This window comes from Frankliniella occidentalis, unplaced genomic scaffold (genome assembly GCF_000697945.3).
Source record: "Frankliniella occidentalis isolate FOCC.00 unplaced genomic scaffold, Focc_3.1 Scaffold131, whole genome shotgun sequence".
In the NCBI taxonomy this organism is placed as follows: domain Eukaryota; kingdom Metazoa; phylum Arthropoda; class Insecta; order Thysanoptera; family Thripidae; genus Frankliniella; species Frankliniella occidentalis.
In genome coordinates, this window is record NW_026267258.1 from 271,769 (window position 1) to 288,040 (window position 16,272).

Genomic DNA, 16,272 nt, shown 5'->3' on the forward strand with positions numbered 1-16,272 from the left:
AGCCAATCAGTCTGTTCAATTTCTAACTTACCTATGGGCTGCCGGGCTATTTATCGAAATACCCAATGGGTTGCTGTTTCTTTTTGCCAACATACCCATGGGTCGACGAGTAGATTATAGAAATTCCGAATGGGACGATTGTTCAATTTTCTGATCTGCCGAGTCGTTTTCCGAAATGACCAGTGAGGCGCTAGTTCAGTTCGCAAACCTACCTATGGGTTGCCGACTCGTTTGCGGACTGCCCTAAGCGAGATTGGTTCGGAATAGGGCCGAACTGCAGAGGGTGTGGTTTGCTCGCTTAATTAATTCGCTAATCAACCAATGCATTGCGTGTTCCATACGCGAAACGACGCATGGGCGAGTTTGCGAACAGCCCCATTGTGTTCTCCGGCTACTTTCATGAATATGAAATAGTGTCTCTGCCGTTTAAATCTCTCGCGTCGACAAGAACCTGCTGGGTGGGGCGTGAGCAGTGCAGTTGCAGTACCGACCGACCAGGGCTGTGTCCTGTGGGGTGGCGTCTGGGCAGGTCTTTTTAAGCTACTGTTAGAGGTGGAGCAGAGAACCTGTTCCAAAAATCTTCAAGGAGCGTGTGTCGCGCACAATTTCCACTCGGGTTCTTCGTCGGGGTAATTCTTATGGTGCTCGTTGCCGAATTTATTAGGGGAGAGTAGGGAAACATCGTTCCAAAGGCCCTTAGGTGGGGACTTAGGCGTAAGTCAGGCCATATATATGAGTCAGGCCGCCTGCCAGGCTCGGGGTAGGCCACCCGTTCGGCCGGGCTGTTGCACGTGTAGCCTACCCGCGCTATCGCAGGCGCTCTATCCTCGCCTCGTGGCGGCAGCAGCTCGCCACCCTCTCGTGCTCTCTGTTGCGGCGCCCTCTCGGCGGCAGCTCGCCACCCTCTACGGACCTCTCTCTCTCTCTCTCTGTCGCGGCGTCCTCGCGGCCGCAGCTCGCCATCCCCCTTGTGCTCAGGGACCTCCCTCTCTGTCGCGGCGTCCTCGTGGCGGCAGCTAGCCTCCTTGTGCTCACGGACCTCCCTCTGTCGCGGCGGCAGCTCGCCACCCTCTTGTGCTCACGGACTTCCCTGTATGTCGCGCCGCCCTCGCGGCGGCAGGTCGCCACCCTCTTGTGCTCATGGACCTCCCTCTGTCGCGGCGCCCTCGCCTCCTCGTCACCCTCTTGTGCTCACGGACCTCCCTCGCTCTCTGTTGCAGCGGCCCGCCCTCGGGCATGCCTCGCGGCCGGGGCGGCTACACCAGCGGGCCCGTGCGGGGCGCTCCCCGCGGCCGCGGCTCCTCCGACACCTGGACGCCGCGCGGCCGCGGCCGGGGAAACTACAACAGCTACCAGTCTCGCGGGGGCGGCAGCAGCATGACGTCGGGCTCCAGCGGCCAGTGGTACAACAAGGACCACCAGTCGCAGCCGAGCTACCGGAACAACAACGACCGATACCAGTCGTCGGGTGAGTCCCGAGCGGAGCGCCTCGTGGTCGGTGTGCTTCGCCCGCAGTCTCTCACTGTCTCTCTTTTGCACAGGGTCACGTCCCAACGAGTCCAGGTACCCGTCCACCCGCGGGGGAAGCTCAGTGGACTACAATAACCGCAGATATAGTCGGGTGAGTGGCGCTGGTGGACGCTGTCGCATCTGCCCATTGTTTCACTTCGTGTTTGTTTTTAACTGTTTGTTTTTCTTCCAGGACGCTCCTCCAACATATTCTTCTGGTCGCGATCACCACCGGTCGCCGGATCCTCTCCCCAGAAAACGCATGCGGACAGATTCGTACTCTCCCGTGAGTTTCTAAAGTTTCTTCATTTAGACTGGCCTCTTTTTACGTGGGTGGAAAGGGATGGGCATCATGAGACCTACAAACTACTTTAGTTGATGCTATGGGAGAGAATCTGATTGAAGTGGTGAAGATATTTTGGCAAACAAGACCGTGGAATTGTGATTTTAGTTGAAAACAAAGCCCAAACAGTGCCCAGTAAAAAAAAGTGAAAGTATTAAGATTAGAGGGTTTGAGTGATAATAATGAACAAGTTGACAGTGATAAATTCCTGTGCCATTATCGTCTGTGGTGTGACCAAAGTGAAGATGTTGCATTGAGATTTAGCACGAGGGAAACTTGAAGCATTTGATTGTATTTGAGCATCAATTGATGACGAGCCACATAATCAGTACTTGGGCTGAAATGGACCATGATTGGTATTGTAGATGGATATAACTTACTTTGAAGAATAACGTTTGTTTTGGTGAACTCAAACGCCTCTCATGTGCATGGTCCTTCCCAATTTTAATCGACTGCACTGTTGTCCTCTTCCCCTGCAACTTATATGGCAAGACTTAAAAATGTGTGATGAAATGCATAGATCATTCATTTCTTTGGTTATAATTAATAATCTTTTTTTTCTATCAGTGAATCATTTGGTTCTGTGTTAGTGGATGCATCATAGTGTATTTGCTTTTTAAAACATAAAGTTGTGGATTGTTTGAATACACAGGCATCAAGCCGGCGCAGCCATGATGGTGGCTATGAATACTCAAGCTCAACCCGCTATGAATATGGCTCTGATAAAGGCAGCTACAGCAGTGAGGATCGTGGACGTCCAATGTACAGAGAAGAAAGAAGGCCCTCAGCTGACAGGAGGGATGATTTCCATTCCCCTCGTAGCCGTGACCCATCTGGTTCAACAATGCCTCCTCCTAGTGGTCCTGTGCGTGGTGGAAGCTATCGCAGTAGAGGTGCTCCTATTCGAGGCCGTGGAGTCACTCGTGTCTTCACTAGAAGGCCAACAGATGTATCACTTGCTGCACGCAAAACAAGGCTCATTGAGGCTTATGCTGCCAAGAGACGCATTCTTACTGGAAGATCCCAGGACTATTACAAGAAGTTGAAGAGCTTAAAATTAAGGAGGTAATTGTATGTTAATTTCATGAGGAAAATTTGGTAATTGATATAATAGAGGACGGAAGAGAACCAAGTGGTATATGTGAAACATGTAAAATGCAGTATGCATGAAAACCTATTTTCTGCTGACATCTGCTTGTAGCATAGAACATCCTTTTAATCTGGAGTGGTTCCTAATGGATAAAGAATGTTGCTGAAGAATGGCTGTGATATAGCCGGAGGGTATATTATTTCATCAGAGTATCACCTCAGAATTAAACCGAATGAAGGATGCTGAATTATCATTCTTTGATTCGTGTTTTCTGTACAAAAAAGCTCGCCTTACCTGAATTCTAGTGTGAACAATTATTATCCACAATTGCACTTTGAATTACATCCTATTCTATTATTTTTAAAAAATGCAACATGCTTTTGTGAAAGTAATTGCACCATTATGCCATGAAGAATTTAATGACAAATTTAAGTTCTCAAGATGGCATTGAAGACAATGAAGCTGAATGTCTGGTATTGGTTCTACCTCTTTAGCATTTCTCCAAAGAGTTGACAGTAGTATCAAGTATACATTGACATCTGGTTCTCCCACTGACAATAGAAGATATTGTATGATTATATTTTTTGTCTTAATGTGGTGTACAATAGTTTGTGTTGGATGCTCGGCACATCAGTTTATCAGGGTTGCTTGTGGGTTTCATGTTGATTTTAAAACTCAGCTTAAACTATACTTTATTTCGGATAGTGTCTCTTTTATTTTTTGTCCTGCATACAGTAATAAATTTTGTATTTCAGTGCTGCCCTCATGTCGGCAAGAAGAGATGGCATCAAGTCAGAACATGGAGACAGCGAGGATGAAGCTGAGAATTGGGATGATGAACCTGATATGAAGGTGTGTTTTCTTCTCTTCATTAACTCTTTTCAGTAAGTATTGATTCTAGTAATATGGCCTTTAATGTTTTGTAGGATTCCATCAGTGAAAATGAAGAGGGTGCCAAGGATCCAGATGATGAAGATACTGAAGAAAAGAAAAAAGTTGTGCGGAAAGTAGTTAAGAAAGTTCCTATTAAGAAGAAGGCTGCACCATCTGCTGAGCACGAGGGTGATGACTCAAAGGATGCTACTGAAGATGCAGAAGGAAAGGAGAAAGCCACTGATGACCAGGTGGCTGATGATGACGCTGAGGCAGCAGAAGAAGTGGAGGGTGATCAGGAAGGTGATGGTGAACCTAAGATGCAGGTTAGTAAATTCTATTTTCTCAACTTAAAGTTAGTTTTAAGAGAACAGAAGTTTTCACTGCCGTAACTGTTCTAGGTGACCATTAAGCAGGATTCAGAGAGCAGAGATGTTTGCGATGAAGGAATCCGCAAACCTCCTGCAGCTAAATCAGGCTACAAATACATCAAACTTTACTGTGTTCACTGCAAGGAACGCTACATCACTTTCAAGGTACATGCTCTACCGCTTTTTAAAAAGTACTTTTCCTTTTCTGCGAAGTTCAATTTCAATCGGTTGTTTCTGTAATTTAGGAATATCAAAACCATCTCAGAGGTCTACATCATGTCAACGCTATGCGCAAGTTATCCTTCCGTTTAAAGCAGAACCTTGCTAGAATGAGGGTGGAACAGAGAATCCAGCAGCGCGTGGATGAGAAGGAGGACGAGCTTAGAGGAGTAACTGGTGGGCGAACCAGTTATTGTCAAACCTGCAAACTCAACTACCGCTCAGACCGAGCTAAACATAATGAGTCTGAAATGCATAAGGTAAGTCTGCCTTCCATAAAACCATTACTGTGTTAGTCAAAATGTCAGTGTTGGGTAAAATTTTCTTTTATTGTCTTAAATATTCCTTTTCAACCATAGTATTACATATTTTAATTTTTAAATTGGAATTGAAAGCCTATTGCACTGCCTGCTAGTCCTAGAAGGGTGTTCCAGTTAGTACCCCGGTTTTGTAAGGACTACTCTACTTCTATTATTTTTCAAAAAGTCTTGGGTTAACTTAAATTGAATTTTGTTTGTTAGGTTTTTTTTTCTATTTTTCTTTAAAATACTTCCAAGTGTCCCTTTTGCTATTTATTATTTTTAAATACTCTAATTACCTTCATGAGTCACAGCCCTCTTGAAATTTGGGTACTTTGGGTACTTGTAAAACTCAGAATTTCATTTAAAATTAATCTGACTATCCTTATTATTTTTTATTATCTAATCTTCACTTGTTTTATTGCTAGTATTTTTCTCTTTAGTATTCTTGAATTATTTCAAGTTGTAAATCTGAAATTGTTTCATAAAACATTCCATTTTGAGACTTTCTGAAAGCACTCCCTTTAAGCCCTTCATGCTTGATCCTGATTGGCTGTTGCTCAGCTGGTGTCAGGAGCTGGCGCCGGTGTTGTGTCCGAGCCAGTACCGAGTAGTAGTTTGTTTTGTTTGTGTCTCCCACAAAGTCACCATGGTTAACAATAAGAATAAGAAATTTAAGAAGGGCGCTTTTAAGAATGCGGGAGTGAGAACTGTGTACTATTATAATTCTGAGACTGGGGTGATGAAACCAAAAAACAAGAAGTGCTGCAAGAAAATATCTTGCATGGTAAACCATAGTGACACATGTAGCATGTCTGCCTGAGTTTTCCTTGTGATTTTGTTGCTAACTTCGATTTCTGTTCACAGAAAATGAAGGAGTTTTTAATGCCCACGTGCGTCATCTGCCGCATTAACTTTAGAAGTCCTATGCTGTTTGAAAACCACATTTGTTCACTTGAGCACATCAAGGTAAGTGTCTTGCTCGGCCGTGCCGGTTGTCGATGTCAGATTTTCTCTTTTCCCGGGAGTATTCTTTTTTTTCTAGTTCTGTTAATCATCATTTCTTTACATTTATGATGTATTCATTCGCTTGGTCGTGCTTAGGCTTTTTTCTGTCGTTTGACGGTGTTCCCGAATTTCTAATTTGCGAATGTAGATTCGGCCAAACAGGCTTGTCGTACGTGCACTACCGCGTCGGGTGAAGTTGAGACCTGGCTCGCCGGATCTTTTTCTTTATCTGGTTATCCTCACTAATTCCTTTTTTTTCCACAAATCGAGCCATTTTCCCCTCGCGACGATCCGATTTGATGTTACGCGCTTAACTTATCTGACGGGCGAAAATGTTTTGGCAATGCATCACTTTTCGCAAATTTGTGCACCTATTTTTCTTTCAAGTTCAGCTAGTCTTCATGAGACATATTTTAATTTTTTACAGATGGAAGAAAGGGTGTTGAAAGGCCGTGATCGTGAGCATCATGCTGAAAAGGAAGTTGACATGGACAGTCTTCTGGTTTTAGATAGTGTTGGAAGTGCTGATGGTGAGTTCTTAACTCCTATTTTTAATATCTTTCCCACCAAATCTTCAACCTTTGCTAATAATTATTGACTTTACTTATAGAATCAGATTCAGAGGAAGAAGGATCAGAAGATAAATCAGAAAGAGGAGATGGAGAAAAGAAGAAGAAAAAGGCCCAAATTAACCTTGGTTAGTTTTGTTTTTAAAACTTGTTTCTTTACTATGCCCTAATTATTATAGATTTAGGTCTGTGAATCTCTAGTATGTCATTTCTTTTTGTTAAAGGTGCTGATTATGTCAAGAAGGTACAAGTTATGTACTGTGAGCTGTGTGGTATCTATCTTCCAAGGACTGGTGAGGAAGATGTTGCATTAGCCAACCACTGCAGAACGCGAAATCATCTTCAAAGATATGTTCGCTACAAGGATGACAGAGCACTTAGAAAAGAAGCAGAGAGAATTCACCGTCGAGACAAGGCTGAGCAAGAAGCCCGCAAAGCTCAAGAAGCCAAGGTATGTTAATCTCTCTACCTTTATATGTCTTGGTTTCACTGTCTCATTTCTTTTTATCTTGTTAGATCTCTTATCCATTGTGTCCTTATTACTGTTTGCAGAAAGAAGTAGGTGAAAGCTCAAGTAGTGCAGAGAAAGCTCCAAGTAAAGATGAGAATGCAGAGGAGAAACCAGAGAAAAGTGCCAACACTAGCTTGGATGCTAGTGGCGATAATGTTGACTTAGATGACAAACTTTGGGCTGATGTTGATAAAAGATTGGATGAACTGCTAGAAGAGGTGTGTTTCTTGTTTCTATCCATTATGAAAACTATCTATCTATTCTAGTTGAACTAAATACACATTTTATGTTTCTATTTTAGGTGGAGCCTGGTAACAAGTCCAGTGATGATGATGACGAGTCTGGTCGATATGATCGTTTCCGGTACTCTGACAAGAAAGGAGGAAAAGCCTCTAGTGAAGACAGGGAAGGAGGTGAAACCTCTAATAGCAGCTTACCCTCTGCTGCAGATACCTCAAGTAAGCAAGAGGTTACCTCTCCTAAGGAAAATTAATATCTTCTAGTAATTAACTGATCAATTTTATGCACTAAGAAAAGCTCTTGCCAAGAGTATGTATAGTGGTTTATTTTATTTACTTTTATTTGAGTCATGTGACTTGTGTTATTCTATATTTAGTCTAGAATATTGTTGTTTTTTCCCCAATCGTGTTTCACTTTTTCATAGGTTTGACTGTATTTAATCAAGTAATCAAATGTTCTTGCATAACGTTGGATGTTAAACGTTAAATTGCAAAGAAAATGTGTACAAACCGCTCTGCTTGTATGAAGTGTGTAATAAACACATTAACTTTAAACGATATGTGGTATAATTGATCTTTTCCTTCTGAGAAGTGTTGCAGACCTCCCAGTGAGAGGTGGAGCTCTAGGACAAAGCTTGTTTCTTTCACATTAAGCATAGAATACAATTGGTATAACAGTTTAATTGGTTTGAAAACAATAACATTTAACATATTACAACAGTCAACATTGCTTACAAAATATAATTCTTTCAGGTGTAGTGTAGAGCTCAGCTGGATCACTGCTGTTCTATTCTCCAAAAACATTTGTCGAGCTAGATTTTCCCTTCAAAAATATAGCACTACTTAATCAGTCTGGAAAATGGATTTCAGTATACTATGAACATGACCTAATTATGAACCAACATGCCAACAAAATGGTAAAAATATGTTGAGCCACACTACAATTTTCAAATCTCAATTTCATAAAAAACTTTTCTGAAGGACACATAACTTGTAACAGTAAAACCATACTTACTGTAAATTACAAAAATAAAGTAACTCTGATTGTAAATTTTAACAAAGGTATCTATCACAAAACAGCACTTACAACAGCAACCCTCAAAGAAGAGTAAAAAAGGGATAGTTTAGTCTAATTGTCCTGGTAAAGGTAGGATTTTCTTTCCATTACTTTGATTTGGAACAAAATCATTTAATTCAGTAGGTATTTAGATAGTGGGCATTCTGGCTATCTACCTGAATCAAATAAAAGCATTACATCTCTAGAAATAAAATTGTAAGGATCACTACAAAACAACTTTATATTAAATGAAGGCTTTCTTAGTATTTTTGCTCCCAACTTAAAAATTGATTTAATGGAATTTGATCAGGGTTAATACCAAATGGCACTGAAATGGGTACTGAAACAGAAAATGGAACTAGCACAGGCAACGGTTCTGAAGTGACAGTAGATGACTCTTCTGAAACCAAAGGTTCAGGATTGGAAGCAGCCAGTGTTGCCAAGGTAGTTGAATCACTTTGATGTATTAAATGGTGAGATTCAGCTTGATGAGGCACATGGATAGGTAAAGGGTGCTGTTGTACATCCACGTGCACCTCATGCATGGGAATTTGTTGGACTTGCTGCACTTGGTGTTGTACATGGGATACAGGTAGAACTTGCAAGTGCTGCGTTGGCTGAACATGAACCTGTTGGAGATGTTGCATCTGCTCATCTTGTGCTATCTGCGGGAGCTGTTGTTGCGCACAATGATGCGATTCCTGCATGTGAAGACTGAGATGCAGTTTCGAGGGGAAAAACTTTCCACAGGAGGAACAAAGTTCTTCCCTTTCATCTTCATGACACTTTGCATGCCTCCTTAAGCCAGCTGAAGTGGTGAATCCCATATTACATATTTCACATAAATGTTCTTTCAGGGCAAGATGCATTCTTTCATGAGTTCGTAAACTGGAGCTGAACTGTAAAGATTTGTAAAAATAGAACAAGAAAGTTAAACACTGGAACAGGATTAGCAAAATTGAATTTTACTTCCAAATAGAATAAGGTCTTACTGCAAATGCTTTTCCACAATGCTGGCAGTTATAAGGCTTATCTCCAGTATGGGTCCGCATATGCTTGGGTAAATCATTATGCCGAAATGACTTTTTACACACTTGACAGGAATATGGCAGAACATCTGAGTGGATTCGTTTGTGTCTTGTTAATTGATAAGAATGGACAAACCCTTTTCCACACTCAGGTTCATCACACCAGAAACGAGGCACTCCCTCATGCTGCAAAACATGAGCATTAAGGCCAGCACGCCTTATGAAAATTTTGCCACAGACTGGGCAGCGTAAATCTGGATTGGGCTCTCGTTTTCTTTCAGTCCGAGTATGGAGTAGAAGATGGCCTGGAATTTTTTTGAGATATTGAAATACTTGACTAATTAGATACCAATACAAAAATGGTAATATAAATGTGAAATCTCACCACTGAGGCCAAAAGCACGTGTGAAAGTTTTATCACATAAATGGCACTGATGCTTCTTCTTAGCCTTCTTTGGGCTTTTCTCAATGTCCTGGTCTTGTTTTGGATGAGATACCATATGACTAGCCAGTGCACTAGGCGACTGAAAGCTCATGGAGCATTGGGTGCAATGAAACTGGAAACAAACAAAAAACAGTTAATTTTTAAAAGAACTCCTTTTTAAACGTCTTGGATGCATTTCTTTACTCTGGACAATTTTACTGTACCATGTTAAGTGCGGATGGACGAATTGGTGCACTGTCATTGCTACTCCCGCTCATTGAATCCATATGATGATACATTTCTAATTTTTCATTATGATGTTGGGTCACTTCATTCTCTTGACTTAAAAGACTATCATGCTCCAGCTGAACCAAATTTTGATGCGAGGACTGATTTTGAATTATTACAGACTGCTGTGATTGCATTTGAATTGATTGTTCACCAGATTGATCAGGACATTGTTGAACTGGTTCGTGAGAATTTGGAACAGCCTGAGAAAATGAATTATAGGGGGGATTGACAGAGGTATCAGGATTTGCTGTACCACCCCTTCTAGACCTTCGAGGTCCACTATGAAACCTCCTGATGTGCTTAGCAACATCATTGTGCTTGAAACCTCTTCCACAAATATTACAGCAAAAATTAGGGACAGCACTATGGGTGTTGTTGTGGCGTTGAAGCTGAGACCTACTTTTAAAACCTTTGTTACACAAGGTACAGATGAAATCTTTCTCATCTGAATGAACAGTCATATGAGAAACAAGTCTGCTAGGTTTATGGAAAACTTTCTGGCAAACTTCACATGCATATGCATTCTTTGGTCCCCTCTGGTTATTTTGACTACAATTCAAAACATCACTATTTTTTTCATTTTCAATATTATTTAAAACAGGTGATGGAGCCGCAACAATGATTGATGTAACTCGAGAGCGACGTGCACCAGCAACATCTTCTTGCTGATTTGCTATAACCAAGCTGTGTTGGCTGTCATCATCAGTAGTAATGCTTGGCACTGATTCTTGGTCAAGTGGACTGCCTTTCATTCTGTTCAAATCTAATTCAAGAGTCAGGCCTCCAAATGTTTGCTCAGGTGGTCTTGCAGGCATGATTGTCAAATTTTGAATGTGGATTCCCTAGAACAAGAAAAATAGTTCGTCATTCATAATTATATTAAAATATTTAATTGAATGAAATAAAAAGATGGAAATTTACCTGCGAAGCTGATTGTTGTTGTAGTATGGTTTCCATCTTGATGACTTCTAATATCACAGCATGGACCTAAACAACATTTTGATGATACGTCAGTTGTGGAAAATTAGCTTGATTGAATCTTTGAATAAATATACAGGCATAAACCCAAAAGCCATATGAAGGCAGGAGAAATTAAGTAAAAGAGTATCGGATAGGTAAAAAGTGTTTGCAATTTAATGTTAAGTGGTCAGGACAAATTAGAAAACTATTAAGAGAAGAATTTAAATGGAAGGTTATTATTACACTTAACAAGTTTGAAATAACCACAAGTATATAATTTGAAATAATTGAATGCTGTGAATAACACTGAATGTAAACAATAACTGACATTGTAGGCTAACCTTGTCTTTGTCGCTCACATCAGATTTTCTTCGAGGGGCAAGAAAGCACTACAACAAACACCATAGCAGGGAATTGGGGAAAATTTACTTATAAAGTTCAATATTTATTCTATAAATATTTTTCTGTATAACAACAAAAAGGCATATATTTAGAAAAATCAAAACCATCCAGTACAGACGTTCTTGTTCTGGCGCTAAGGACGCCCTCTACCGAGAGTATTTCGAACATAAGCTGTTGCGTATAGGTAACATATGTAGATAAAATAACGAGAATTTGGGCGTGATTTAAGCTACTGCAATCGAATCCGTTTCATTTTAATAGAGAAGGAGTCTCAGAATGCAGCAGTTATGGTAAAACTGATTTACAAGGAATGAGAATTCTATAATGAACGTTTCCTTTAAGTCATTTTTTTGGCAAGTTGAAAATATAAACAATGCCACCCTGGTCTGACGAGATGAAGGGGGTGGGGGTTAAAACTTGACTCCCTCCGCGATCTCTAGAGTCGTTTTTTTTGCTGTGGTGGCCCCCTGTGTGCTAATCCTTAAACGATTTTAACGTTTGTCTCAGTCTTCCCATTTCAATACTTGTTTCATGTATATTCTGCCCTCGTCTCATGGTCTCCCTGTTTACTGACCTCATTGCCTAGTATTAAAATGGTAAGTCTCTCTTGAAAGTTGTATGAAGTTTGTGAAGGTACTCCCTGTCAATGACGTTTTTGATTATATTGAATTCAAATGGTTCTGGACAGTCCCCTACAACGCTTACTCACTTTCTTGAATTGATCAGTCATCCAATGCGTCAGACTGAGATATTTTCTGTCAGTCTTTTTTGTATTAAAACATATTAGACAATATCAAATTCTTCATTTCTATTCCTAGATAGGTTAGGTAATTCTTTGGATGTTAAGTGGAATTCAATTCAGATAGTGACAGTGACACTTGCTTTGGTGATTTGAGTTTCTGTCCTTTTGGAGCAATCATATATATATTTATACCATGGGAAATTGTGTTTATTTTTACTGTATTGGTTTCAGCACAAGCTTAAGTCATCGCAGAGAGATAAAGTCAAAAAATTTATTGCTTTCACTCAAACTGGTGAAGCTACAGCAATATTTTGCCTTGCTCAGAATGAATGGAAGTTGGAGCTTGCATCGGACAATTATTTTCAGAATCCTCATGTTTATTATAAGGAGCCAAAAGTGTCAGTAGATAGAAAAAGGCTAGAACTGTTATTTAATAAATACAAAGGTAAGTTCTAAGTTTTCTATCAGAATGATAAGAAAAAACCCAATCTTTGATAACTACATTGTATTTCAATATATTTTGTCTTCATTCTCTACTTAGACCCTCAGGAGACAGATAAAATGACTGCTGATGGTATAGTAAGGTTTTTGGATGACTTAAATTTAAGTCCGGATTCTAAATTGGTTCTGATAATTGCCTGGAAGTTTCGAGCTGCTGCTCAGTGTGAATTTTCAAGAGAAGAATTTATGACGGGCATGACGGAATTGGGGTGAGTTTAAATTTCTTTTTCTCTATTTCTCAACTCCTTCAAAGGTATTGTTGAATAATTACTCTTTTTCTCCTTCTAGAACGGATTCAGTTGAAAAGTTAAAGGCGCGGCTACCATCATTAGATGCTGAGCTAAAAGATAATTTAAGATTTAAGGATTTCTATCAGTTTACATTTAACTATGCTAAGAACCCTGGACAGAAAGGCTTGGATTTGGATATGGCCATCACATACTGGAATATTGTGCTTCAAGGGAAATTCCGGTTTCTAGATTTGTGGTGCAAGTTTCTCCAGGTTATTATTTTTTAATTAATTCTTTAGTGTTAGAGAATTAATTAGCTTCATTTCTTTAGAGTTAATGTTTATTAATCAATATTGCAGGATCATCACAAGTGCTCCATACCTAAAGATACATGGAACCTACTTCTGGATTTTGCCTTGGTTATTAGCGAAGATATGGATAATCATGATGAAGAAGGGGCATGGCCTGTCCTTATTGATGATTTTGTAGAATGGGCTCGACCAATCGTCAAAGGGTCAAGTACTTTACCTCCTCATAGTACACAAGTGTAAAGTAAATTCATTGTGACATTTTATAGGTACACTTTTGTGTGGGTACATAGATTGTTTCCTGACTAATGTGGCCTCTTTCACAATATACTTGGGATAGTTTTCATTTTCTCAAGAGGTATGTTAATATTTTTTAAAGACACAGAAGAATTGTGATGTTGTTATGTTTGTGATACAAAGTATGTTAAAATTAAAACTAGCCTTACTTTTTTTTTTGTTTTTATGAAATTGTTTTGTAAAGATCTCCTTCACATTCTTTCATAGAAGTTTTCTCAATTTATATTTGGGGTGATGGCTGTCTATTGTAGGTAGACTCAAAAGTTTTTGTTTATCAAAACTTGAAAGTCATCCATAATTGTCAGCTGAAAAGATGGTAGTCAAGTCATCCGTATCCTTTTGTTTGTGTTATTATCCTGTCATTACATTTATGTACTGCCATAGAGTCGAGGTACTGTAAGTGCCATAGGTAAAAAAACACACTATAGGTAGTGTTTACGTGTGACAGTTCTTTTATGTGAGTTTTGGAATATTTCCAGTGATTAACAAAAATTTGGCAATACATGATGTTTGTAAGCTATGGCTGTGAGTGTTTCAGCACCATAGCATTTTAAAAACCTCGAGAACTCTATGACTCAAGTCATGTGATGCCCTCTTGTCAAGGAAGCATTCACACCCTCACCTGGAAACCTGTTCTTAAATATTTTTATCATCATCGAGACACGTAGGCTTCCGTTTAGTTTGATGTGAAATATGTAGTGATACAGTGGAATATTTTCATTAGCAAATTTTGAGGGGGAAATCTTTTAACATAATTTGAGTATAGCAGATAAAATATTTTTATTGTTACAGCTATACATAAGGCAAGCTCATTAGAAGATGGTTTCTAGGCAGGTCAGGCATGGAATTATGTATAGGGCAGACAAGAATTAACCTGTGAAATCATAACGTGTTGAAACTGTGAGCAGTCTTTAGCTTCAGCACCCATTGTGTAGTTTAATTTCTAATTATCAAAGTAATGCACATTCTCATTTAGATTTCATTTACAAGGAAGACATGTTCTTAAGTTACTTCTCTCTAGTTTGCATAAGAGTGTCTATTGAATTAGCCCCTGTTAGGTTGCTAGTTGATCTACCGATATTTGAGAAGGTAAAATGGGCCATTTTCAACATGTTAAGCTTAAGCAGATAGTTTTTCTTGTTTATTACTCATGAGTGAGTGTGTGGACTGGGCCCAGTTGTTTCTGTTTCTATGGACAGTTTCGGTATCCCCCCTAGTTTTCCTTCCAGATGCAGTACTTGGACTTTAGCGTTTGTGCCCAGCTGTTGAGTTTTTAAGTTGACGTATTTGTGTTCAAACAAATCTTTAAACAAAAATTATTGTATCAGAGCAAGAGTAGTGTGATCATGATCGTCAAAAGTACAAATTTAGATGCAGTCCAAATTTATCAAGATGGATTTGTTATGGTCTGTTGTGTCCATTGGAAATTTAATGTTTTTACAAGAAGTGCATGTATTTACTTACAAGACACGTGCACTTTTTCCTAGTACTTTGTGTTGAAATGAGTGATGCAGAACTCCTCTCAAAACACTGTACTGTATTAAATAAATTCCTTTATTTAAACTAATGCCAGCCTTTATGTCAACTTTTTTATTGACCAACATCAGTCTGTGTACACATCATCAGTAGAAACTGTGACATCTGTTAGTTTTGAAGATTCACCATGAACAGTTTTATAAAGTGATTTGGATACAAGAGTTGAAGTTCAAATTAGATAAATTAGTGTGTCAGTTAGATAGATTATTTATTTGTCAGAGGCACAAGTAGCCATTTACAACTATATACACAGAATAATAATATTTTTCTAAGCATTTTGAGACACTAATGACACATTTTTTAGGACATCTTCTGCCTTTAACTGCGTCAGAGGTATGCTGCTTTCCCGCCCACCCTCTGAAATGTAACATAAGGAGCAGAAAAAAATGGTTTAAATATTGACATTCCTCTTAACTTTTGTTTTAGGAGATTAAGAAGGCACTAAATGTGAAACATACCATATCGAGCCCAAAGACGAGGTTGAACACCACTGCATTCACGAATCAGAATTGGAAATTTAGGGTTCTGCTGCTTGATGCCAACATAGTACTTTTCAATAAAGTCCCTAGAGGAAAAAAATAAAAAAGATTCCGTTGATGAAATTTGAAAACAATAGAAAGGAAAATGGAATAACAACCAAGTACCGTAAGAAACTATGCAGTATATGCATTTTACTCGCAACAAGTCGAAGAATTAAGAAAGAAGATATTCGATACAGAATTGAAAAAAAATGTTATGGAAATAAATAGAGAGGGATTTCAACGTTAGATACGATGGAAAACTATTTAAAGCAGATATTATGAAAGTATAGTGTAACAACCTAACCTAAGTTTTGACTGTAAATGTAAGAGCAGCGTAGATAAATCAAGACAGATTGGTTGTGTCGAAAAAGATAAAAACCTTACCGAACGCCTTTGCTTGCTTCAGATTTTTGACATAAGTGAATTCTTAATTCCTTCAAAGCAGGAGAAAATTTAATTGCTTTCGACGCCATGTTGAAGTAAACGCACAGCTGATGTCTGTCTGCTGCGACAAAGTACGCCCAACAGCACAGCCAACACTCGACCACTGAATACCCGAGGTGCGTCGCTTGCAGCATCCGGAAAATCACCGAAATGATTCGCAATTGGGCAGAGGTTTCCCATAATTGAAATATTTCTTTTGAAAGTACCCTTAGCCTTCAATGAGTTCCCAGGTAAAATGGCTCAGCAAGTAGCTAAATTTGCTGTTTGTAAGCGCGGCATATTTAAAAAAACAAAAAAACGTTTTGGTTAAATTAGCTGAAAGCCGACGGCGAGTTTCATTTTCCGAAACATTTCCGTAGAGATACTTCGGATAAAGTCGAGCTGAAAATTAAACCCCAAGCTTATAGTGTTGAAAAATGCCCCCAATGAATGTGCCTCTTATTCCGTGCTTATTCCATCGGACATGATGGTCCTGCGACCAAACAGGACCAAAGCTATGT

At 39.5% G+C, this 16,272-nt stretch overlaps 4 protein-coding genes across 4 annotated transcripts in view; 2 read left to right on the forward strand and 2 right to left on the reverse strand.

Moving 5' to 3' along the window:
- The window catches only part of LOC113206201 (uncharacterized), a 20,029-nt gene extending 12,440 nt beyond the window's left edge, over positions 1-7,589 (forward strand). The window contains exons 2-15 of the mRNA XM_026422173.2: positions 1,221-1,468; positions 1,542-1,621; positions 1,703-1,795; positions 2,505-2,917; positions 3,698-3,794; positions 3,869-4,141; positions 4,217-4,351; positions 4,432-4,665; positions 5,572-5,673; positions 6,140-6,242; positions 6,323-6,409; positions 6,506-6,732; positions 6,834-7,010; positions 7,094-7,589. Coding sequence (XP_026277958.1) covers positions 1,221-1,468; positions 1,542-1,621; positions 1,703-1,795; positions 2,505-2,917; positions 3,698-3,794; positions 3,869-4,141; positions 4,217-4,351; positions 4,432-4,665; positions 5,572-5,673; positions 6,140-6,242; positions 6,323-6,409; positions 6,506-6,732; positions 6,834-7,010; positions 7,094-7,285 — 2,461 coding nt within the window. The 3' untranslated portion in view covers positions 7,286-7,589. The remainder of the gene's footprint in view (positions 1-1,220; positions 1,469-1,541; positions 1,622-1,702; positions 1,796-2,504; positions 2,918-3,697; positions 3,795-3,868; positions 4,142-4,216; positions 4,352-4,431; positions 4,666-5,571; positions 5,674-6,139; positions 6,243-6,322; positions 6,410-6,505; positions 6,733-6,833; positions 7,011-7,093) is intronic.
- A 103-nt stretch (positions 7,590-7,692) lies between these two features.
- Positions 7,693-11,349, reverse strand: LOC113206202 (zinc finger protein 70-like). Its single transcript, XM_026422174.2, has 6 exons — positions 11,133-11,349; positions 10,753-10,818; positions 9,765-10,673; positions 9,502-9,673; positions 9,081-9,421; positions 7,693-8,987 (listed from the first exon to the last, which is right to left on the reverse strand). The coding sequence occupies exons 2-6, from the start codon at positions 10,786-10,788 to the stop codon at positions 8,349-8,351; spliced, it is 2,097 nt and encodes a 698-aa protein (XP_026277959.1). The 5' UTR covers positions 10,789-10,818; positions 11,133-11,349; the 3' UTR covers positions 7,693-8,348.
- A 263-nt stretch (positions 11,350-11,612) lies between these two features.
- LOC113206224 (DCN1-like protein 1) lies at positions 11,613-14,838 on the forward strand. Its single transcript, XM_026422206.2, has 5 exons — positions 11,613-11,789; positions 12,167-12,380; positions 12,477-12,645; positions 12,725-12,938; positions 13,026-14,838. Exons 1-5 carry the CDS (start codon positions 11,787-11,789, stop codon positions 13,215-13,217), a joined length of 792 nt encoding a protein of 263 aa, XP_026277991.1. The 5' UTR covers positions 11,613-11,786; the 3' UTR covers positions 13,218-14,838.
- Positions 14,839-14,998: 160 nt separating this feature from the next.
- LOC113206225 (NADH dehydrogenase [ubiquinone] 1 alpha subcomplex subunit 2) lies at positions 14,999-15,880 on the reverse strand. The gene is made up of 3 exons (XM_026422208.2): positions 15,713-15,880; positions 15,266-15,372; positions 14,999-15,164 (listed from the first exon to the last, which is right to left on the reverse strand). The coding sequence occupies exons 1-3, from the start codon at positions 15,799-15,801 to the stop codon at positions 15,076-15,078; spliced, it is 285 nt and encodes a 94-aa protein (XP_026277993.2). The 5' UTR covers positions 15,802-15,880; the 3' UTR covers positions 14,999-15,075.
- Between the last annotated feature and the right edge of the window lie 392 nt (positions 15,881-16,272).